Source organism: Arvicola amphibius, chromosome 8 (assembly GCF_903992535.2).
Source record: "Arvicola amphibius chromosome 8, mArvAmp1.2, whole genome shotgun sequence".
In the NCBI taxonomy this organism is placed as follows: domain Eukaryota; kingdom Metazoa; phylum Chordata; class Mammalia; order Rodentia; family Cricetidae; genus Arvicola; species Arvicola amphibius.
Window position 1 is genome coordinate 74478020 of NC_052054.1, and position 15851 is coordinate 74493870.

Here is a 15851-nt window from a genome sequence, read left to right on the forward strand (position 1 = left end):
AATTTAGTGGGGGGAGCTGGAGAATGGCTCAGCAGTTAAAAGCACTAGTTGCTCTTCCAGAAGATCCAGGTATAATTCTCCAAAGTGCACATGACTCCCTCATTCTAGGGGTTCCAATGCCTTCTGTCTCCCCCCACACTTGCGATTCCAGGATTCAAACCCAGAGCCCAACATGTCCTAGGCAAATGCTCTGCCACCAAGCCACGCCTCCCAGCCCCTCACTGGGGGATTCTAGGCAGGGGCTCTACCACTGAGCCACACTCCAGCTCTCCCAGACTCTTTCTGTCATTCTCTGTTTCTCCATTTATCTCTCTAGCCCCTTGACTTGTGTTGCTGTCTTCTGTGTTCTCTCTTTCTCCCTCTCCCTCTCCCTCTCTCTCCCTCTCCCTCTCCCTCTCTCTCTGTCTCCCTCTCCCCCTCCCCTCCCCCCTCATTCCCCTCCCCCTCCCCTTCTCCCCCTCCTCCCTCCCTCTTCCTCTCTCTGTCTCTCTCTGTCTTTCTCCCTCTCCCTCTCCCTCTCTGCCTCTCTCTGTCTCCCTCTCCCCCTCCCCCCCCCCCCCCCCCCCCCCCTCCCTCCCTCCCTCTCTCTCTCTCTCTCTCTCTCTCTCTCTCTGTCTCTCTCTCTGTCTCTCTCTCTCTCTCTCTCTCTCTCTCCTCTTTCGACCATTCCTCATCTCACTGTCTCTCAGCTCCTCTCTTCTGCCCTCACCCTCATCCCTTCATGTCATTTTTCCTTTCTTAGGCTGGGGAAGCCCCCACGTGCAGAGCCTCACCCACAGTCCTGCAGCCAAATGAGACCCAGGTGAGTCACCAGAAGGAAGGAGTGGACATTCTTGCAATTTTTCTACAGGTATCGGTGATTTGGCACCTTTCCTTGTCCCTACTTCAACTCCTCGCTGGAACTTCCCCAAGGTCAGCACAATACAAACTCACAGCTGAGGAGGAGGGTACGGAGGGAGACAGCTCTGTAGAGGCGATGAAGGTGACATACTCTGATAATGCCAACGCTCCTAATGCCCCTGCCTCAACTTCCAGAACACTGAAATGACAGTTGTCCATCACCACGCCTGGCGTGCTGGAGAGCTGGGGATGGAACCCTGCGCCTTGCCCCAGCCCAGCCCACTGTTCAGTTCCCACACCAACCCAAAAGGGGCCCTGTTTTCCAAGAAAGGAAACAGAAGGCCTGTGTTGGCTCAGGGTGACACAGCCAGGGAGTGGTCCATCCTGGCCACCAGCAGGGTGACAGCCACTGACCTCAGACTCCCTGGTTCCGCCCCAGCTTCCTTGTCACTCAGGAAGAGGAATTTGGAGTCCTGCTGGCTGGGGTAAAAAAACACAGCTCCAGCCTCAAAGGGGATGAGAGAGCTCATTCTAGAGCCAAACATGAGTGACCATGGTGGGACACAGGTTTGTGTTACCCTAAATATCACACTCACACATGTTGACAGTGCTGCGAAGTGCAGGAAGGTGGGTTTTATTTTATTTTTTTGGCCTTTCGAGACACAGTTTCTTTGTCCTGGAACTTGCTCTGTAGACCAGGCTGGGCTTGAACTCACAGAGATCCATCCACTTGTTCTTTGCCTCCCGAATGCTGAGATTAAAGGCGTGTGCCACCACCACCCAGTCAGTCCCATTTTCTTATTTGTTGAATTATGATCTCTTAGGAGAAAGCATTTTATTTGGAACTTTTTCTTTTTCTTTTGGCTTATCTTAAAATTGTTAAATTAAGAAGTGGGAGTGTGGCTCAGTGGTAGAGCCCCTGCCTAGAGTCCCCCAGTGAGGGGCTGGTGTGTGGCTCAGTGGTAGAGCCCCTGCCTAGAGTCCCCCAGTGAGGGGCTGGTGTGTGGCTCAGTGGTAGAGCCCCTGCCTAGAATCCCCCAGTGAGGGGCTGGGGACATGACTCAGTGGTAGAGCTCCTGCCTAGAATCCCCCAGTGAGGAGCTGGGGCGTGGCTCAGTGGTAGAGTGATGCCCTGGGCTCCATCCTTCCTAGGGCAGGCCTCGGTGATTCAGGAGACACACTGTGAGATCACTACTGTACAGGTAGCTGCTACTCACTCATTGCTCTCTGCTCTCTCGGGTTCCCACCCACCAGTCACACTGACCTGCTTGTGATTCTGTACCCTCGGGGCCTTTGCATTGACTGTCTCTTCCCTGTGTCTCTCTCCCTGTCTCTGTTTCCCTAGGCCCCCACTAGATTCCTTTCACAGTTGCAGCGAGACTCCCTCACAGAGGAGCTTGCCTCTCCCTGGTACCCTTGTTCTTCCTTCAACATTTTTCCCTGATGTGAAAGATTAGATAACAAGACATCCTCCCCACGTCATGGCCACGAGGGTGGGACCCCCGCTTCATTTCCTGTGGTGTCCACTGCTCCTGGAATGGTATCCCACACAAAGGCGGTCTTGGGGAAGGTGCTGAAGAACTTGGTGAGCCCTCCATTTTAGTAAGTCAGTGTTCTGTTCCAGATGTGTCCTCTGCATGGCACTGCTCTGCCTGGACAAGATGTGTTAACATGCCTGTGATCCTGCAGCAGGCGGATCTCTGTGAGTTCAAGATCAGTTTGGTCTACAGAGTGAGTTCCAGGACAGACAGGGCTACAAAGAGAGACCCTGTATGTATGTATGTATGTATGTATGTATGTATGTATGTATGTAGGTATGTATGCATGTATGTATATGTACATTTATATATGAAAACTCTGGTTGATAAGAAACAGTCAAGGCCAGAAATGGTTATAACCATTGTTCTTTCCTTCCTTCCTTCCTTCCTTCCTTCCTTCCTTCCTCTCTTTCTCTCTTCCTCTCCTTCTATTTTGTTTTGAGACAGGATTTCTCTGTGTAGCCCTGGCTGTCCTAGAACTCACTCTGTAGATCAGGCTGGCCTTGAACTCAGAGATCCTTCTGCCTCTACTCCTGCCTCCCGGGTACCAGGATTGCAGACCGCTACCACACACCTGCCTCAACAAAACTGTTTCTAGGTAGATGGTGGGCATTCTGTCCAAAGCGTTCACCGCAAAGCTCACCTCCCTGGTAACCAGACTCCTATGGTTTTCCCTCCCTGTCCCTACTACTATCCGACACTTAGCCACATTCCGTGATCCTAGGACACCTGGGATTTGAACACAGCGAATGGGACGACAGGGTTATGACCTCAGAGACCCTGAGTCAGGCCTCCTGGGATGGGTAGCTTTGTGGACTTGGGAGGAGGAAGGGGAGGCACCCACACAACCCGGGCTGACTCACGCTTAAGCAAACGGTGGGCGGAGCCCTGGGGCCACAAAACTGTCTCCTTCCCTGTGCTCTGCTCAGTCTAGAGCAGAGGTGAAGGGAGACACCCAGACGCGCGACATGGGCCTCCGGGGGAGGCTGCTGCTGCTGCTGCTGCTGCTGCTGCTGACGGCCTGGGTCCCAGGTAAGGACTGGGTGGTGACAGCCGGGTGAGTTAGGGGGAAGGGAGCCCAGCACTCAACCCTTCTCCTCCCACCCAACTCCTCTTCGGGTGTGTTCTCCAGAACACTTTTAGACATCCCACGTGGCACATTTAGACGCCCGGAGGCATTCATTTAGCAAACCGATCTCTGGCTCCGTCCCAGGCTCTGCAAAGTCAAACTGCAGGACGCGGGAGGCACAGAGACGTTAAGTAGCTGGTACCAAAATGCATAGCTAGCGATTGAATTAGTGGGCATGTGACTCCCGGGGGCCGCTTCCCACAGTGTTCTCTTTTCGGTGGGGGTGGGATCCAGCTTTGGGGTAGGAGGGAGATCGCCCCCCCCCCCCAGCATTTCCAACGGACCCGTCCCTCTAGTACATTTGGCTTTCGCTACTTCCTCACCTGCTTCCTCCAGGACATGTAGGGGGGAAAGGTGTTGAGAAAGTAGAGGAAATGGAGAAGGAATTGAGTCAGCGTTTAGCGCGGTGAATAACTCTCCTGATCCGCGAGTGGCCGGGGCTGACTAATGGTCTGGGAAGGGGACCTTCGCGGGAAATTCGGGTGGCCAGGGAGCTGGAGGGGGTACGGGTGGGGGCGCAAAGAGGAGGGACTCTTAGTGTAGAAAGGAGACCTGGCGCAGAGCAGACCGGCTCTGAGTTGCAGACGGGACCTCGGTGTCTCAGACGGCTCTTACTGTGAATTAGAGCCCAGGGATGACAGCCCCGGGGAGAGGAGCCTGAAGTGGCGATACCACCTGGGTTCAGAGCAGGCTGTGTGGTTTAGGACAGCTACCTAGCCTTTCTGTTCCGGGAAAGTGACTGGAAAACTGGGGAGGATCCAGAGCCTAATAGGCTGGAGCTCTGGTCCTGATTAGAACCTAGGATGTCTGGGGCGGGGCTACGAGTTTGAGGAGGAATTAGAAGACCTGGAGGAGGGGCTTCCAGCCAGGCGAGGGGCCAGAAGCGGGACTAACATTTAGGGGCCGTGGGACTCTGACCTGATTTAGGGTCGATTTACAGGGGTCGCCAAGACCATCGGAAAACACAGATAATTATGATTAATAACAGTAGCAAAGAGCTGGGCGGTGGTGGCACGCGCCTTTAATCCTCGCACTCGGGAGGCAGAGGCAGGCGGATCTCTGTGAGTTCGAGGCCAGCCTGGTATACAAGAGCTAGTTCCAGGACAGGCTCTAAAACTAGAGTGAAACCCTGTCTCGAAAAACAAACAACAACAACCAAAAAAAAAGTAGCAAAGAAAATAATTTTATTGTTAGGAAGTCACCACAACATGAGAAACTGTATTAAAGGGTCACGGCATTAGGAAGGCTGAGAACCTCTGTGCTATGTTATTAAGGTGAAGTCCGGACAGAGCAGAACAATGTGAGAAAATGCCCTTAAACAGAGGCAGGTGGATCTCTGCATTCAAGGCCCGCCTGGTTTGCGTAGAATTCCAGACTACACATATGTAGTGAGGCCGTTTCAAAAGTGTTCAATGAAATAATATAAATGTAGGAAGAAAATTTAAGGGAAGAGTCAGAGGGCGTAGTTATAGTAGAGATTAGAGTCTAAAGCACGGCAAGGAAGTCAGGGGTGTGGCTAGAATATTGGGCGGAGATAGAGAAGGAAGATGGGCAGGAGTTGTAGGGCGGGGCTAGCGCCTGGGTGAGGGTGGAGCTAAGGTGGGGCTAGAACCTAGCAGAGGTGTTAGGGAGGTGGGGAGAATGCTTTTAGAGCTCCCTCACCTAATTTTGGAGGGCTGATGGGTGGGGTTATAGCTTCAGGATGAAGCTCAGGTCTTGGAGAAAACACTGTAGAGAAGCTACTGAAAGGGGTGGAACCTGGATCTCCAGTGGATAGGAGATCCATGGAACAGAACTGGCGAGGTCGTATTGGAAGGACACAGCACCGAAATGGGAGCCAGGGTTAGAAGTCTTGCAAGAGGCCAGAGTTACAACGAACCGCAGCTGATGCATGTCTGTCATCCCAGAACACAGGAGGCTGAGGCAGGAGGGTTACTGTGAGTTTGAGGTCAGCTCTGAACCTGTTGACCACCTCTTCCCCTCGCAGCCATCCAGGGCCTGCAGTGTGTGCAGTGTGAGAGTAACCAGAACTGCGTGGTGAAGGATTGCGGCCTGGGCCAGGATCTTTGCAGGACCACGGTGCTTCGTGAGTGGGAAGGTAAGGTTGGCCCCCACCGCCAACAATAGGCTAGAAAACCTGCTCTCCCCAGAGAGTAAGGAAATGCAGACGTTTAAACATCTAAGGAGGCTGGAGAGACAGCTCAGCACCTAAGACCAGCTGCTTCTCCAGTAGCCCTGAATTCAGTCCAGAGATTCACGTGGGGTGGCGCACAGCCACCATAACCAGCTCCAGGAAGGAGGCCTGAGGCCTCCCCTGCATTTCGTGCCACATCCTCACCTACAGACACACAAACGCTTGGATCTCGAGAAGGACCCAGGTTCAGTTCGCAGCACCCTCATGGCAGCTCACCGCCTCCTCGGGCAGCAGGCACAAATATCATGCACAGACATGCAGGCAGGCAAAACACTCATACACGCAAAATAGTAAAATCTATCTTAAAAGGTTTTTTAAAAATAAAGTATCAGTGAGAGGCCCAATGCCTTTAATCCCAGCACTGGGGAGGCATAGGCAGGTGGATCTCTGTGAGTTCAAGGCCTGACTGGTCTACAGACCTAGTTCCAGGACAGCCAGGGCTACCCAGAGAAACCCTGTCTCAGAAAACAAACAAACCAACACAAAACCCACCTAAGATAAGGGTAGAGAGACGGCTGAGCAGGTTAAAGCAGCTGGCACTAAAGTGCTAGTGCTTCGGTACACACCGGTAGCCCTAGTGCTGGAGAGTGGAGGCAAGGGGATTGGGAGCCCCAAACCAGTCTGAACTACATAGCAAGACCCTATCTCAGAAATGTTAGTGTTTTTCTTTCTATTGAAGGCACCTCTCTGCTGGCTTCATTCACCTTAGGAAAGAGTTGTAAATGGATCCAGAAAATCCAAATGGTGTGCATGGGGAAGGGGAAGATAATTCTAGAAAATAACAGAATTGACCCAAACAAGAAGAAGGGTCCACAAGGAGTGGCACTAGGGATGGGTGACCCCGAGACCAGGAGTGTCGGGGACTGGTCGGGACTAGGGACGCTCTAGGGGACTAGACCTGTATTCCTCCTAGATGATGAAGAACTGGAGGTGGTGATGAGAGACTGTGCCCATTATGAGAAGACCAACAGGACTATGAGTTACCGGGTGAACTCCAAGATCATCAGCCTGGCAGAGGTCGTGTGTGCCACAGATGTCTGCAACAAACCGAGGCCCGGTGAGTTGGGTGTCCTCGCCGCCCCCAGCTGAAGCCCCAATTCTACTCCCAGACCTACATCCTTCACCCTAGCACCAAGCCCGTTCCTTACTCTGGGACCTCGCTCATCCATCTCCAACCCAGCCCCATGTCACTTCTCCCAGTCCTGTCTCCCAAATCATATCCCTCTCCATCTCGAAATATTCTCACACCCAATTGTTTTGCTTGGATGAGACAAAATCCCACTGTAGAGTGCAGGCTGGCTGACAATAGGAGATCATCCTGCCTCAGCTTCCTGAGGGCTGGGATTATAACTCTGAGCTGCCACACCTCGCCATTCCAATACTATGGGATTATAAAAGCATCCCCGGGTTGTGAGGTGACAAACATGACTTTCATGTGTATGATGACACATCTGCCAGGCTCGGTGGAACTTGCCCGTTATCCTAGCTGCTCGGATGCTGATACAGGAAGATAACACACTGAAGGTCAGTGGGGTATTTAGGCACAGTCTCAATGAAAAAAAAAAACTAGAAAGGACAAGAGAGATGGCACCTTGGATAAAGGTACTTGTTGCTCAGGCCTTGGGACCTGAGTTCAATGCCTGAATCTCATGTAAAGGTGGAATGGGAGAACTGACTCTCCCCAAAGTAGCCCTCTGACCTACACACACACACACACACACACACACACACACACCACCATCATCATCATATATTTAAAATGTTTTAATCTAAAAAAGTAGGGTTGTGGGTGTGTCTCAGTGGTAGAGCCCCTGCCTAGAATCCCCCAGTGAGGGGCTGGGGTGTGGCTCAGTGGTGGAATCCCTGTCTAGTATGTGTGATATCTTTGTTTTCCTCCCAACAACCTTAAAAAAAAAAAGATGATCCTTGATGAGGAACGTGTGGGTACAGTATGCAGATAAAAGAGAAGTTCATGGGCCTTTTGATTGACGGCTTTAGGGTGTGATCGGCGGTCCAAGTGCACACAGAGAGGGCCAGGGCAGATGAGGAAGGGGCAGCACTCCTGACTGCTCTCCGTGCAGGGTTTGGCCCTGGATGGGAATTGATTATAAGGGCCCGCTTCCCATGGTCCTCATGAGGGAAGAGACTACCTTTGTGCCTGGTTTGCCTCTTCTTCCGACTACCTACAAGCCATCTCTGGTGCAAGGCTGAGTCGTGTGTGCGTAGTTTCCTTTAATATATATATATATATATATATATATATATATATATATATATATTGGTTTAAGTGTGTGCAGATGCTTTCCATGTTACATATGAAGGTCAAAGGTCAACTTGTGAGAGCTGATTCTCTCATTCTACTGTGAGGGTCACGGGTCTTGGACTCAGGTCTTCAGGTTTGGCTATATGCATCTGTACCCGCTGAGCCATCTTGATGACCCCAGGTTTTATTTATTTGTGTATTGGTTTGTTTTTGTTTTTGTTTTGAGACAAGGTCTCTCTATGATGGAATCCTGACTGTCCTGGAACTCACTCTGTAGCCCAGGCTGGCCTCAGACTCACAGAGATCCTCCTGCCTCTGCCTCCAGTGCTGCCATGTCTGTTTTTTTGTTTGTTTGTTTGTTTGTTTGTTTCTTAGATAGCCCTCTCTGGCTTTGAACTTGCCATGTAAGCATGGGTAGCCCGGAATGACTGGTCCTCCCGCCTCCACCTCCTGAATGCTGGGATCCCAGGCATGCACCAGTCACACAGGCTTTATTCGGTGCTGGCGATGGAACACAGAGCTTTTTGTGAGCTAGGCAAGCGCTCTACCAACTGCACCACATCCCTAGACCCTCTCTTCTATTTTTTATCACCCCCCCAACCCACACTTCTATTTTTGACAAATGTTTCTGCCTTTAGCATGGGAGACAGATTTGAGGGAACTAGACTATGAGGGGAAACGAGCACGGGTGGATGAGGAGTGAGGTTGTCCACGAGAAAGGTAGCCAGACGGCGGTTCTGCTGGGCCGGGACAAAACTGTCCTGATGGAATAGCTGTGGCGGGTAGAAAAGGAGACCTTAGTGATATGTGACCGGAGGATGAGGATAGAAGCTTCTTTTCCGGGCACGATGGAGTCCCTTATGTCGGTGTAATGCTTCTGCGGGTGACAGCCATGAAGCTGGACAAATGACAGAGTCTCCGAAGAGTACTCAGTAGAGGAAGGAACTCGGGGCCCTGTGGTTCTTGGAAGAGGGAAGGCAGACAAAGTTTCACAGGTGGCACGCTTCATTCCCGAGCCCTGTTCCAACTCACCGGCTCAGCACTGTGAAAGGAAACAGCCACGCGGTGGGGGCGGGGTCCCCGATCTGGAGACAATTTTCCCTCCAGTTTTTGGCAAGCGTACGTGCAGAAGTGAGGTGTCCCAGCAGCAGTGAGCTGAGCTTCCCCCGAGACACATGGGACCGAGCTAGAGAGTGCAAGTAGCCACGTCAGAGACCCTGAGACCCCAGCCAGGAAGTGAAGGGGGAACTGAGACAGATCAGCCCATCATGAGCTCAACATGTTTGTGTGCGCCTGGGAGGGAAGCACTTGGGAAGCTGGGTGAGGAGGATGGCGAGTTCTAGAACAGACGTTGATTGATTAAAAGAGACAGAAAAGAATAATTTAGAGCTGTGTGTGTTTATGTGTGTTCATGTGTGTACATGAGTATGTCAGCACATGTGCGAGCACATATGTCGTGCATGTGTGAGCATATACATGTGGATTGTGTTCTCATGTGTGTGGTTTTAAGCATGTGTGTGCTCATGTGTGTACACATATGTGAGTGCATGTGTATGCGCATGTGTGTATGTGCGTGTGTGCGAGCATGCGTGCACATGTGTTCATACGTGTACATGTGTGCATACACAAATAGCCAGAGGAAGGTGTTGAGTGTCCTATCCTGTCACTCTCCACTTGATTCTCTTCCTAAGTGTCTCACTAGACTTGAAGATAGACTAGCAGCCAGCAAGCCTAAGGGATCCTCCAGACTCTCCTCAAACGCCCAAGACTGGGATTACAGGCCTGTACCACTGTAATTAGTTCTGGGGATCAAATTCAGGTCCTCAAGTTTGTCCACCCAGCGCCGACTAAGCTGTAAAGAAAAGAGCTACAGTCTGGCACGGTGGCATACGCCTATCATCCCAGCATGGTGGCATACGCCTATAATCCCACACACGGAGGTTGCGGTAGAAGGATTTCCATAAATTCCAAGCCAGCCAGGTCCACTTAGCAGGTTCCAGACTGCAGAGGAAGACCTACTCTCAAAAACAATCAAATAAGAGCAACCCAAATAAATAAAAACAGGGGAAAATACTTATGTAGCTTGCAGTTTGAGAGACGGGACGTCCATACAGCGTGCTGCTGGCTCCAGCCAGAGCTCTTCCCCCAACACAGGCAAGCACACTGCACCCGTTCCCAAACCCCATCACTTCATGACTACATGCCGAGGGAGAATTCAAAACACAGGAAACCACAGTCTGGGGTGGTTTAGTGGTTAAGACACTGACTGCTCTTCCAGAGGACCCAGGTTCAGTTCCCAGCACCCACATCAGGCAATAACTCCAGTTCCGGGGTTCTACGCCCTCTTCTGACCTCTGCTGGTATTGCATGCACATAAAATAAAATGGAGAAAAAAATTAAGAACAGTTTTAATTCCTGGGAGTCAACTCAAACTCCTTTTCAAAATTAATTTATTAATTAATCCCTTCCTAAAGCCATGCTGTGAACGACTGGACAGCTTCCCGCTTGCTTCCTGCCATAAAGTTCCTTCCCTTCTCATTCCACCACTCTGAAGACTGAGCTTTCGACCACATGACCTCAGAGACAAACTATATCCACACCATGGCAGAGACAGGTAGAGACTCAGGTGTGTGGTGGCAGGAGAACCCAAGGCAACACTACACAGGCATGCATGTCAGGCATTTGTTTTTAGTACCGCAAATGGAAGATAGGTCTTGAGAATGCCAGCTCTGTACGGCTGTGCCACACCCCAGCCCCTCACTGGGGGATTCTAGGCAGGGGCTCTACCACTGAGCCACACCCCAGCCTCTCACTGAGGGAATCCTCCTGCCTCAGTCTCCCACTGGCATCACCATGACGGGTAAGATCATTTGTGAGACCGGAGAGAGATATGTGAATGGACAATGAGGAAATAAAAAAGGAACTAAGATGCTTCCTGAAGGTCACACGACCCATAGTCAGAAGAGCGTCCTGGGAAGAAGTGTTCCAAAAGGAACTCCCCCCCCCCACCACCCAGAGGTTTGGGACAGCCAGTGTGGCTGTGCTGGAAATCCCTGTTTGTCTGTTGTTTTTCCTGCCACCCAGTCTCAGTATGTACCCCAGGCTAGCCCCAAACTTGCCATCTTCCAGCATCACCCACCAAAGTCCAGGGATGACAGGAATGCACCACAGTGCCTGGAGAAAGATCTGCTTTTGGTTTTCATGGATGTTTGAGGGAAGGAGCATGCTGTGGGCCTTTTAGGCATTTTTCCTTGAACAAGATAGATGATTTGGCTCTGGATGGAATGATTCACCTAATTGCCTTGAGCTTGCCAGTGGGCTGCCTCAGCTCAGACACAGCTCTAATCTCCTGGGTCAGGAAAGAGAGGCTGTGCCAGGCCGGAGGATGGCGTGAGCCAAAGCCTGGGGAAAGGGTGGCATGGTGTTTCCAGGGAAAAGCAACTGGTCCAATTGGCCTCGGCTAGACACTTTGAGCAAAATAACAAAGTTATCATGGATCAATCAAGTAAGGCTTTGATCTTTTGGTTCATACATCTGTGAGTGATAATTGTGGCTATAAGATAGACCATCCTAGGGTAAATAAAGGCAAATATAAGAATATGCTATATGATGAGATAGCTGGAGGTAAAGGATTCTGGGTTCTGGTTACATTGTGAGACCCTGCACCCCCCTCCAAAAAAATCAAGGGCTAAGAATACAACTGGATAGTAGAGCCCCTGCCTAGAATTCCCCAGTGAGGGGCTGCGGTGTGGCTCAGTGGTAGAGCCCCAGCCTCGAAGCGGTGATAAATAAGATGAAGGAGGAGGGGGCATTAGGAAGGAGCTAAGGAGCTAAGGAAGGGTGTTCTAGACAAAGACAACAGAATAGAGGAAGTCTGGTGAGGGTCTATGTTCTGAGACTGGGGAGCCAGTATGGAAGAGAGCGTGGGCGGAGCTGGTGCTGGGAGGTGAGGCAGGAGAGGTCACAGGACACAGTCTTCAGGAGACCTTGAATGCAGCAATCAGGTAGCTAAGCTTTATTCTAAAAACAGGGCGGAGCTGTGAGAGGGTAGAGCAGAGGAGACTTTAGAGACTTCCTCCAAGGGCCGTGTGAGAGAACGAGGTGGCCGTGCCAAGAGCAGAGGCTGATCTTGAGGGGCACCCAAGGCTGAAAAGGACGTGATAAGTTCTAGAAAGGTTTGAGATATGTAGGCTTGGGGATTGACTGACTTGGGTTCAGAGGGGGGTTCTCTGCGGGAGCTGGGCCTCCGACCAACCCCTTTCCTTTCTTCCTAGGAGTCCGGGAGATTGTCTTTCCCAGGGGCCGGTACCTTGAGTGTAGGTCCTGTAGCTCTTTGGACCAGAGCTGTGAGAGGGGCCGGGAGCAGAGCCTGCAATGCCGCTATCCTGGAGAACAGTGTGTTGAAGTGGTGACCCTGCGGAGCACGGAAAGTAAGTGCTCACCTGCAGGGAGGTCCTCTTCCAGAGCCCCTCAAGCACCAGGACTGTAAGCAAGAGGCAACCGCCCTCTCTCTCACACACATCCATTCTTTCTTTTAGTAGGGGTTCTTTCTGGAAATTTCACAAATGCATGAGGTTCTATGTACCATATGGGCCTCCTTTAACACACAGCAAAGGGAGAATGGAAAGTGCAGTCCTTTGGCTAGGGGTGAAGTTAGCCTAAAAAAAAAAAGAGGTCTCTAAGGAAACGGGGGTACCCAAAGGCAGCCAATCCACAACCAGCTCCTTACCACAACCTGACCTCTGCCCTTGCAGGGAGCTTGAAGGATGAGAACTATACCAGAGGCTGTGGCAGTCTTCCCGGGTGTCCGGGCATAGCCGGTTTCCACAGCAACCACACCTTTCACTTCCTGAAATGCTGCAACTCCAGCCACTGCAATGGCGGCCCAGGTGAGGGACCGGGTGGGGTGGCCGCTGTTGGCTTTGTCTGGAACTGCAGTTCTCTCTCTCTTAAGTCCTCTCTCTACTTCCAGGGTCAGGGTCAGTTATTGTCTCTTCCTGAAAACCGGGTTCAGGGCCCCTCCTTCAGCACACGCAGCCCACTCAATTCCCCCCCCCCCAACAGCTCTGCCCACCCTGGGTCAGAACTGTCTGGTGAGAAAGCCCTGAGTCCTAAGAAGGTAGAACCAGGCTGTCCTGGCCACTGTGTTGTCCCAGCACAGTCAGCAAGAGGTTAAGGCCAAAGAAGCTATTTCATGAAAATGTATTAAATAGAGCCCGAGAGGTGGCTCAGTGGTTAAGGGCACCCAGGTTTGAGTCCCAGCGCCCACATGGCTGCTCACAACACTAACTGCAGCTCCAGGAATCTGATGCCCTCTTCTGGATTCCATGGGTACTGCATGCATGCTGTACACAGACCCAGGTGCAGGCGAAACACGTAGACATGAACTAAAATAAATAAATCTTTTTAAAAAGTGTCAAAAACGGACTAGAGAGATGGCTCAGAGGCTAAGAGCACTGGCTGTTCTTCCAGAGATCCTAAGTTCAGTTCCCAGCATCCACGCTGGGCGGCCACCACCGTTAACTCCAGCTGCAAGAGTTCTGATGCTCTTTTCTGGCCTCTGCAGGTCACACAGTGCACAGACATATCATTTTGATTTTTAAATTTGCATTTATTTTGTGTGCATGTATGTTCGTGCATGCAAGTGAGCACGCCATGGTCCATGTGTGGAGGTCAGAAGGTGACTTTCAGGGGCCAGTTCTTCCTTCCACCATGTAGGTCCTGGGGCTTGAACTCAGGTCATCAGAGTTGGCCTCAAGCTCTTCAACCTGCTGAGCCATCTCATCAGCCCTAGAATTATATTTAACACTAATTAATTTGTTTGATTGGTTGATTGGATTTTGGTTTTACGAGACACGGTTTCTCTGTGGAACAAGCCTAGCTGTCCTGGAACTAGTTCTTTTAGACCATGCTGGCCTTGAACTCACAAAGATCCTCCTGCCTCTGCCTCCCAAATGCTGGGATTAAAGGCATGTGCCACCACTGCCCGGCTAAGCTAATTAATTTAAACGTTAAGAAAGACAGGTGGCCAGTGGCTGTCACAGTGAACAATGTCACTCTGTATGGTAACTTCTGAGAGAATAGGGCTTGTTTCATAGCACACAGTTAGGGTCCCCCATCAAGCCTAGCTGGATGTGGGTGGGGCTCAGTTCTAGAGAACAGGACCCCAAAAGAAAGTGTAGTTCCTACATATGATCACCAGGTGGCGCCCTAGCACCTCGGGCTGAGCATGGGCAGATGTTGGATGGTTGCAAGGTCCCAAAGCTTATCTTCGGTCCCTGTCTTTTTTTCATCTTTAAGTTCTGGATCTTCAGGACTTACCACCGAATGGCTTCCAGTGCTACAGCTGTGAGGGGAACAGCACCCATGGGTGTTCCTCCAAAGAGATTTCCCTCACTGACTGCCGGGGACCAATGAATCAGTGCCTGGAGGCCACTGGCTTAGATGGTAAGGCCCTGTGGGAGCTGGAAGGGGACCCTCTGGGGCACAGGGCGCTGACCAGACTGATTGACAGATGGGCGGGACCTATCCCGGGTGGATTTTCCTATGGAAAAGATGGTACTTATCTGCAGGAAGGGCAAATTACAATAAGAGGATTGGCCCTGTCAAACCAACAACAATCCACCTTATTACATATTAACTAAATAATTTTTGAGACAGGGTCTCACTATATAGCCCTGGCTACCCTGGAACTCTATGTAGACCAGACTGGCCTCAAACTCACAGAGAGCCGCCTGCCTCTGCCTCCCAAGTGCTGGGATTCAAGGCGTGCGCCATTATAGCTGGCCTCATAAATAATAGTTTCGATGACGGAAAAAAATAGCCTGTGTGTCATAATGAAAAAGTGCAAAGAGGAGACTGTCGTTGCTTACAGTGTGGAACCCTCTTCCCGTCTGGCTCTAATATCAGACATCTGGTCCTCGTTGTCTGCTCTCGTGTTCAGCCTGTTGCAATATCACTTGTCCTGGGGTTTCTCTGGAAAAGTATCTCTCAGACACTCGGAAGCTCGGAAGGGCCAGATGACATCTTAGAGTTGAGTCTGAGAGACTGCCAGGGGTTCCCTGGAACACATTTTGGGAGCAGTGCTCACAGTAGGGGGTGCAGGTGGCTATAGCGTCCAGCACAGGGAGCCTGCCTCTTTCCTGAGAATTCCTGGCTCACTGACCCTCCTCGTTCCTCAGTGCTGGGAAACCGGAGTTACACCGTACGAGGCTGCGCCACAGCTTCCTGGTGCCAAGGATCGCATGTGGCAGACGCCTTCCTCCTGACCCACCTCAACGTCTCCTGCTGCGACCGCAGTGGCTGTAATGGGCTCAGAAGCGCTGGCCCTAGGCCAGGCGCTGCCCACCTGAGCCTCGTCGTCTCCCTGCTCCTGACCTTCAGACTGTGGGGTGTCCTCCTCTGGACCTGAGGTTGAGCCCCCAGCCCTGGCTGGATCCAGGGACTTTGTCCTCCCTCGTGTGTGCCATTGTGTTGTCTTCGGGCCTCAACTTTTCTAAGAACCAGAAGAGAAGCAGAGCAAAAGCTGCAGGCAGCAGGGGCTCTTGGCAAATATTGTTGCTATTGTTATTATTATCATTGTTATTCCTCTAATTTATTATATATATATATATAAATATAAATAAAGATTTTTGTACCAGTGAACAAGGCAGGGTCTCCCTTCTCTGTCACATTTAGCTTTGAGATGAAAGTGGGGAGGGGGTGTCTCTTTTCTTTGATTTTATTTTGAGACAAGGTCTCACTCTGTGGTCTTGGCTCTCCTGGAACTCACTCTGTAGACCAGGCTAGCCTCAAACTCAGAAATTCGCCTCTCTCTGCCTCCCGAGTGCTGAGATTAAAGGTGTGGGCCACAATACCTGGCTTTTCACCTCATTGTTTTTGTTTTTG

At 51.2% G+C, this 15851-nt stretch overlaps 1 protein-coding gene across 1 annotated transcript; it reads left to right on the forward strand.

The window, feature by feature from the left end:
* The first annotated feature begins 3346 nt into the window (after window positions 1–3346).
* On the forward strand, window positions 3347–15381 carry Plaur (plasminogen activator, urokinase receptor). Its single transcript, XM_038340958.2, has 7 exons — window positions 3347–3410; window positions 5495–5605; window positions 6615–6758; window positions 12239–12394; window positions 12719–12853; window positions 14265–14411; window positions 15146–15381. The coding sequence occupies exons 1-7, from the start codon at window positions 3347–3349 to the stop codon at window positions 15373–15375; spliced, it is 987 nt and encodes a 328-aa protein (XP_038196886.2). The 3' UTR covers window positions 15376–15381.
* The last annotated feature ends 470 nt before the right edge of the window (window positions 15382–15851 follow it).